Source organism: Malurus melanocephalus, unplaced genomic scaffold (assembly GCF_030028575.1).
Source record: "Malurus melanocephalus ecotype Western Australia unplaced genomic scaffold, MMel_1.1 scaffold_108, whole genome shotgun sequence".
In the NCBI taxonomy this organism is placed as follows: Eukaryota; Metazoa; Chordata; class Aves; order Passeriformes; family Maluridae; genus Malurus; species Malurus melanocephalus.
Window position 1 is genome coordinate 1,902,532 of NW_026623340.1, and position 8,235 is coordinate 1,910,766.

The 8,235-nt window shown below is 41.9% G+C and overlaps 1 protein-coding gene across 2 annotated transcripts; it reads right to left on the reverse strand.

Moving 5' to 3' along the window:
* Nucleotides 1-766: 766 nt before the first annotated feature.
* Nucleotides 767-7,421, reverse strand: GPR160 (G protein-coupled receptor 160). 2 transcript variants are annotated; one of them, XM_057369412.1, is made up of 3 exons: nucleotides 7,344-7,421; nucleotides 6,917-7,048; nucleotides 767-5,912 (listed from the first exon to the last, which is right to left on the reverse strand). In XM_057369412.1, the coding sequence occupies exon 3, from the start codon at nucleotides 5,856-5,858 to the stop codon at nucleotides 4,842-4,844; it is 1,017 nt and encodes a 338-aa protein (XP_057225395.1). In that variant the 5' UTR covers nucleotides 5,859-5,912; nucleotides 6,917-7,048; nucleotides 7,344-7,421; the 3' UTR covers nucleotides 767-4,841. The 2 variants fall into 2 exon arrangements, with proteins under 2 accessions (XP_057225395.1, XP_057225394.1); XM_057369411.1 differs by having other exon boundaries at nucleotides 7,144-7,417.
* Nucleotides 7,422-8,235: the final 814 nt, after the last annotated feature.

The window sequence follows — 8,235 nt, forward strand, 5'->3', positions numbered from 1 at the left end:
CTTGCAGGGTTATTTTCTCACCAGTTTTGTATACAGATGTCCTGTTAGCATATACTTAGAAATGTARCTGTCATCATTAACCAGATATTTACTGATTGGTTGTTCTAGGCTGCAGGTAATAACTGTGCAAAATGATTAATTGAGGATACTTCTTTAATATTCACCTAGATTAGTTTATTAGAGATGGAGAGAAGCWAACATTTTAGAGTATTTTGTTTTAAATACACTGTTTCTGTTCAGTGCTGAGTGGAACAGGTATGAGCAGAGCTCTAAATGAATAATTTCAGTGTAAAGTGTTAATTGCTTGTAGTGAATTAATTTTCAAGTCACTCTTGCATAGTGAGCTGTAGTTTGRTAAGAAATACTGTGAGGAGAAAGAAATTTTAAACTCATTTAATACTGAGTTCATTTAARATGAGCCTAAATGAAATTAATTTTAAAAGCATTTGCCTTCAGTCATGAGAATTTATTTAGACTTGATAGGTATTATGTAGTTACATCCATGGGTGGCTTTGCAAATAATGACATTTGAAAAAGAGCTGGTAGTGCTGGTCCAGACAAGTGCCAGCTGTGTGGGTTTTTTCAGGAAGCTTTTTCAGGAAGCTGTCCCTGGTCTGAGCTGATGGACAGCCTCTACCTGGAGTCAGGGCCTGGGAGACAGACTGAGCACCAAGGCAGTGAGCACACATTACCCTAATCCATGGGAATCAGCCTGATTTGTTTTAACCATCTTCATTCATTTCCTTGGAACCTTGGCATTTCCTTCCCTATTCAATTTCTGAGTGTGGCACTTTGCTCTCTATAGTGTTAGCTCTGTGGGCTGGGGCATTTTGTGTCCTGCCTTATTTCCTGGATCTCATGGTCGGCACTTTCACATGTGCTCAAGGCCCCATCCTAAGCTGCTGCTTAGGTTTGTGTAAACCTCTGCATTAAAACTCTCACACATCTGCTCATTCACTTCAAGGTTGCATAGTATTTACTGATCTCTTACAGCAAAGTGGAAGGAAAAGAGCGAAGTTCAACGAAGTGAATATGCTGGTAATTGCAGGTKTGTAGTAAGCTCATAGTCCAGCTTTTGTAGCCATGGATTTAACTTTTCTGAAGCACAGTTCTGGGAGCCAGTGTTATGAGCAGATTTCAAGTTAAAWTTTTTTAAACTTCCAGCATGTATTYCTGYTGAATTACCCAAACTACTCTGTGCAGGAAGCAGGTAGAAAAATGAGATTTAAAAATATTTTTTCCATCTAGAAGTAATTGTAACTTGMGCACAATTGTGCTTTCATAGAATTGTGATCATGAATACTGTTTAAGTGCAATACCTAATGAAGGAGCGTTCTAATTGTGTTTATAAAGAACTGTTTTGGYACATAGGGTTGTTGACAGGCTTGTAGTGTTGTTGCTAGGTAATAATCAGGGTATCTGTGCTGATTATRGGATTAGGCTCAAAGGACAAATGTCTTTGATTCATGAGGTAGATCTGCTTTGTGGGTGAARCCTGGTCAGCCTGTAGAAGGCTTGTGTTGTCCTCCGCTACCTAGCCAGGATGTTTCCATCCTCTGGCAGCTTTTTGCAAAGTCATTTTTGGAAAGAACAGCAAGGGATTCTGCACACCCAACTTCCTTTCCAAATAGTCTTTGTGGTACAGAATGAACAAGGTAGTGCAGACCAGGAAAGATGCATGTAAAGATGAAGGGTTTTATCACTGAGTGCCAAATGCTCTGTTTACAGTTGAAATCACATAGAATAGCTCATTAAAATCAATATTGATTTGTAAGAGATTCTTTAAATGAGAAAAGTACAAAAGTTTCCCATAAAGGGTTAACAGTTTAGCTGTTGTTAGCATATCAAATAATCCTATAAGAATTAGGGACGGTAAGGTATTTGAATGGTGTAAGGCCATTAGTTTCTGGCACAGCACAAGTGATGTACAGAGGAGATAKAGCAGTGATTATCTGCAGTTCTTTTATTTCAGATATTACCACCTTCCTGGCATAGCTTTTGTCCTCTCTGGTGGTGAAACTTGTCACCCTGTTCTAGAGAGGGATGGCCAAGGGCTGTGTGGCTGGACCCAAGCACCAGCGTTGGGACTGCCCAGAAGCACCAGGTWAAAAAAAAATGCACAGAGGAAAAGACACAACTGTTAGGAAGGCCRTGGGATGGAGGTCAGTGCACAGCTGGTGCCTCCCTCCGTGAAGGCCAAGGATAAAAGTGAGCTTGCAAAAAGAGTTTCCATTAATATGTTTTAAAATAGTCACTAAGGAGGCTCAGGCACCACAGCTGGATGTTGGTGGAGACCTGCAGTGCCACTGTTGCCTCCTTGATGGAGGTGACATCCTAAAGGTTGATGCTCTTTGGCACTTTTCCACAAAAAGTAAGAAAGAATAAATTTGACAAGTAATACAATGATGTAACTTCAGTAAATTAATATTTGCTTTGGCTGCATGTTGTTGATTCCCTGTAAAAAATGTGAAAAACTTCAAGTGGCTTTAGGAGCACTGCAGCAACCCCTGGAATTCTGGCACAATAGGGCAGACTGGGTTGTGTAAACTTTAATCAGGGCTTGGGAAGCTAAACCAYACTGATAAATAAAACATGTCAGCAGCCTCACCCAACTTGTTGCTATTCCAGTTCTGTGCATGTTAGTGATTCAGAAGGTTGAGACTTACCATGCAAACACACCTGAAATGAACTTGAAAAATAGCTTTGTCTTTATCTGGTATTGAAAGAACTTTAAAAGAGAAACTTCCCTCTGCCTGCTGAGTGTGTAGGGATTAGTTATTTCATGATTTTGAAATGCCTGGTGCATTCCTATATTTGAGGTGTTTGCTGATTTTTAAATGGAATTACATTTTGTAAATATTTCTTCAGCCCCGTTTCAGTGGGTATCCAGTTTCTATAAAACCTGRAGAAATACTGTGTCAAACCCCTGTGTTTAGCCATGGTTTATCCTATAGCATTTCCAGCACTAACAGCAATTACAGTWTGAGAGAGCAGGGAGTGATTCCTTAGGGTTGTTTTTCCAGTTAACATTGCACGTGCTTTGCTACTTTTAACATGGAAATACAATTTCCTCCAAGTACATTTTCCAGCATAAAAAATGAAATAATTTGTGGTGCCAAACATTTCAAACTATGTTGCTAAGCATTGCCTCCTCTTATTGCACTAGCTTTAAATTTCTGTTTTCAATCATTTACTGTCCTTTTGATGGCCTTTTTAACAGATTTTCCCCCAAACCATTTCTACTGCTGAAAAAATGCTTGTCCCCTTTAATTATATCACAGAAACCTCAAAGAAATTTAGCATAGACTGTGGGTGAAAGAAGCACTATATGGGGTGAAGTAATCAAAAGAATCAAATTTTGATATGTTTCAGAAATCAAAGATTAATTTATGATTGAGATGTGATTGTATATTCTTAYGGAGTGAAATACTGGAATATTCTTTTATAAGAAATTTTAACCCATGTAGTGTTAAATTCTGCAATTAAATCTATCTCTATAATTGATATATAATGATGTAAATTATTACCCAAAATTTAAATTTTACAGTTGAAGAGCACACAGTGAACTATGTAAAAGGATGATCTTCACTTTGTGAGTCATTTTTTAAAGAAGCACTTTCCTATTACCAACTAGCATGTGAATGAATTTTAGATTCTCTCATTTGTTATGATCTGTAGAAGTGAAATTTCTTCGATCTGTCTGTTAATGGGTAAATCCATCCTACAAATGCTGAAACAAAGCACCTTATACTATGCTGCTTAATCTTGCTTGTAATTGCACCTTTTGTTATCTGCCGAGTTTTCCTAATGAGTATCTTGTGTGAAATCATTGTTCCCTGTGGGTCTGGGGGACGATTAACCAACCTACAGCATCATTTACTTAGTTTCTCTTTCAATACAACATTGTATTGTGAGTTTAGTGCTTCAGAAATAAATGCTAATTTCATTTCTCTTCTTTGGTTGTGTATTGTTTATTTCTCTTGTACAAAATCAAATCAAGTCCATTATAAAATTGTAAGAATTTGAAAATTAAGAGTGTTTTTTCTATAAGCCTAATTCTTTCCTGCTAAAATAGACCCACTTCATATTTAACTATTATAAAGTAATTTGGGATTCAAAATAAACTGTATTTTAATTTAAGTCATTCTTTAACCTTGGGCATCTTTTTATGCGTAGCAGCTAACCTTGTTGCTTGTTGCTCTAATTATTTAATGTTTAATATGTACATATACCTTGGAGGAGCAGCAGCACAGRAACAATGAAACAGCACTTCTGCTGCTGTGGAAGTTGCACACCTTGCACTKGTTTTCTACTATGTGAACAAAGTTTCTTTTTCTGTAGGAGTTGTAATATCAAATTAACTTGAAACAAGTTATTGCTTCTTGAACAGACAGCAGCTCTTACCTTCGCTCAAGCTGACAAATGCACTTTAACAGCAAAATACATTCCAAAAAGTCATTTGAAACTTAGGTCAGCACCTGTACATWACTCCAGTTTAGAAGAACTTTATTGCATTTTGTACTGGAAAACCTGAGATCRTTCCATTTAAAGGAAGTGTAAAATTCTGTCATGAACACGAGGCCTAACTGAAAACTTGTCCTACGTAAGCAGTGGTCTTTTAAAGATGTCATTTGAAGTTGAATCCCTGGACTGGCAGTGCTTGCTGCGCACTGGGACTGTGTGTCCTGCACTCCAGTGCAATAGTCACTRCACTATTGCTGGACACTGAACCTTCTTCCATGGAGCAAAGCTCTGGAGATGTTTCCTTGTGTTGTCTGTGAGGATCCAGCCACAGAACATCCGAGTTCTGCTTATTTGCAGCCTGTTAAGTCGGCAGCTCATTAACAGATGACAATTCCTCCGCYTGATTTATCAGCTGGCTCTGTGCTTTCATTGTTGAATGGCATAAAGCAGAATTTCCAGCTGACAAATGGGTCTGTGCACCACACCTCTGTCAACTCCACGTCGTGGCACCGACACCAATAGGCTGCTGCCAGGAGAAAGCTGTTGATGAAGTACAGCCAGGGCACGTTCATCTCCACGTAGGCCGGGATCTGTACACCCAGGAACAGAACCACCACCTGGAGAACCACAAACGGTGCCCAAGTGCCAAGGAAACACAGGAGGAGCCTGGTCAGGAGCTGCCACTTAAAGCAAGTGTTGCTGTTGTTAGGGACGTAGGAGAACATCAGAGCAGGCTGGCTGGAAAAGGAGAAGAGCCTGGCAGAGAGCAGCATGGTTGTCACCTCCTTCCAGCGAGCCAGGAGTGCCATGCCCAGCAGCAGCACCATGGCACAGGACACTGAGTAACTCTGCAGGCTGCCAGAGACAAGGCACTGGTAAGGGGAAACACAGTTCTGGATTTCCAGCTCTTCAGACACAGCGGGAGCTTTGAGAGTGCAAAAAAACCCTGAAATCCATATAACCACCACAGCAAATACATAAAGTAACTTCTGCCCTCTTTTAGGGAGTTGGGATGTTTGGGAGACGGTGGTGTAATAATCCAGAGCAGCCACAAGATACACTGGGTAGTGCAAAATCCCATAGGTCAGAGAAGCAATCTGAGTGAAGAGGCAGATGTGGTACTTTGTGAATCTCACGCCCCAGAGYGCAAAATCCTCAAAATAGAAAATGAAACAGAGACTCAGCAGGAGTGTGAAATCGAGAAGTGCCACTGAAATGCAAAAACATCCCATAAAACTGACTTTCACAGGTTTTGGCCTAATTTGCAACATGAAGAAATTAAGGGAGACTTTTCCRAGCATTATCAGGACCAACATGTAGCTGATTTCAAGAGGTTGGCTGATGTGGGTRCAGTGGTGCTGACCAGAGCCGTTTTCATCGAGTTTGGCAGCCATCCTCCAGTGGTGGAAACAACAAAAATAAGTATCACAGGGCACAGTGCTTCATCTCTGAAAAGAAAATAAAATGGTAAAAATTTATTTCCTTGTTCTCTGCCAATAAGTTAATTCTCCATCATAGCAGCTATCCAATTTGTCTGAATTTTTCAGGCTCCTTAGTGAACAGTAAAGAGCTTCACTCACTCATAATTAAATTATCAACAACTGCCTATATTTTATGCTCTTTGAATTAGATCAACATAAATTGCTTTTCAAGAGTTTAGGAAATAAGCTTGACTGTGTTCCGCTCTTTTAGGAAGCATGGAGGGGATTTTCTGTCCAGCTGGGCAGAGGGATGGAGGTTTCAGAGGTCCTACATATTTTGAAGAAATTACAGGACAGAAATGATACAAGAAACTGTAGGAGATGCTGCAGCACAGCCTCACAATTCATTATGCTCATAGAATCTGTAGGAAATCGAGATTGCAGAAATATCTTGAAAGCAGAAAAAGCATCAATATAGCTCAATCTTTTTTTGGTGCAAAAATCCTGGAACTTCAAGGCAATCCAAAGCACAGGGACTTCATTAGTGATGGGACTTTTTTGTTCATCTCTAAGTACTACAATAACAGAGATCTCACAACAGCTGAAATTCCCTTCAGACTCCCAGAAGTTTCCTTACGATAACTCTTTCCCATTTGTTAATTCCTAAGGAAAATGAACATAGARTGGTTCTCTATGACATAGTGTTTGTYAGYSAGACATAACAGAGACAGCTTTGTCYAATTTCTTCTCTCTTTCCGTGAAGAAACAGGATGGTATCAGTGATCTCAGTGAGAGCAAAGAAGAGCTGAGGAACCATGGCAGGTGTAAAAAGGAATTGACTCTTAGACTCAGTATTAACAGGGACCTTGGGTTTAAGCAGACACTTGCATTTTGTTACGAGTCTGCCAGTCAGTAAAATTTGCGTTAGTGCACATTTGAGTTCGTGTGTCCTGAGAAGCAGGGTCAGAACAACTACGAGCCCTCGGCAGCACAACTTGAGAAGCATCCGTGGAGTTTGTTTACAAGCCTACCTGGGCTGGCTGCTTCACTCTTCATCTGCTCAAGTGCATCCTCTAAAACCTGATCCGTCTTTGCAGTGCGAATTAATTCCAGCATGCTTCGTCTTCGAGTACTGGACGCTGCAGAAAGGGAGAGGAGGGAACCTGCAYGCAAACGGRGTCCCGTTCGGTAAGAYAATGAYAGTAATAGTAGTAATAGTAATAGTAATRATAATTTCTATCTCGTAAGGCGGAATCACCTGTCCTGGGCCGTGCGGGCACAGCCCCCATCCTGCCATGAGSGACCCGCGGCTGCCGGCGCCTCCCGCTCCCCGTCCAAGGCGCTCCCGGCCGGGCTCCGCCGCTGCCCCCGGCCCTCCCGGCGGGTTCCTGCTCCTCTTCGGAGCGAGAGGGAGGGAGGAGGCCCGGGGGGCTCCCCCCGCCCGGCCCCGGCACCCACCTGCGACCGCCGCTCCGCGCTCCTGCCCGGCGGGGCCGCCACCTCCGCCCGCCCCAGCGCGGGGACCGGGCGGGACCGGGAGCGGGGGAGCGGCGGGGCGGGCTCGTGTCGGGGTGAGCAGGGCGTGACACATGTGACACATAACAGATATAACACATACAGCACATGTAACACATGTAACATAACATACATAACATATAACAGCTGTTACATGTAACATGTAACACATGTGTAACACATAACATATGACACATAACGTAACACGTAACACACAACAGATGTAACATAGCACATATAACATGTAGCACACATAACCAACATAACATATAAGGACATGTAACACATAGCACACATAAAACATGTAACACACATAGTACATATAACACAAAATAACCGCTCTGGGGAGCAGGTTCTGTGTGTTTTGTTTGATCTCCTGGCAGTGGGAGGTGAAGCAGCCACGCTGTACCCCCGAGGGCAGCACAGTGGGATGCTCAGATACTTATAAAAGTGGCAGGTCAATATTTTGGGTTCTAAATGTGTTTTGTGTGTGTGAAAAAAGGTAGGTGTGAAAAAGTGAGGCATAAGCATGCTTCAGCAGGGGCCCTCAGGTCCCCCAGGACTTGGCTGTCTGGCAGCGAGCACAGGGTGCTCTCTTTGGGAAGCCCTGTGCCCACATGGTGGGTATTGTTTGATGTATCYCTGTCTACAAAAGTATCAAGTGGCTGGCAGGACTTAACTCTGAAATTGAAGTCAGATGCAAGTTGTGATTTCCACCCCCTATTTTTCTTTCCCCTCTCCCCTTCCTTCTTCTTCCATGGTTCATCTTAAGGACTAAATAACTTCAGGGGGGAAAATGTTTTGAGGGACTTGTTTTTTGGGGCTTTTTTTGGGG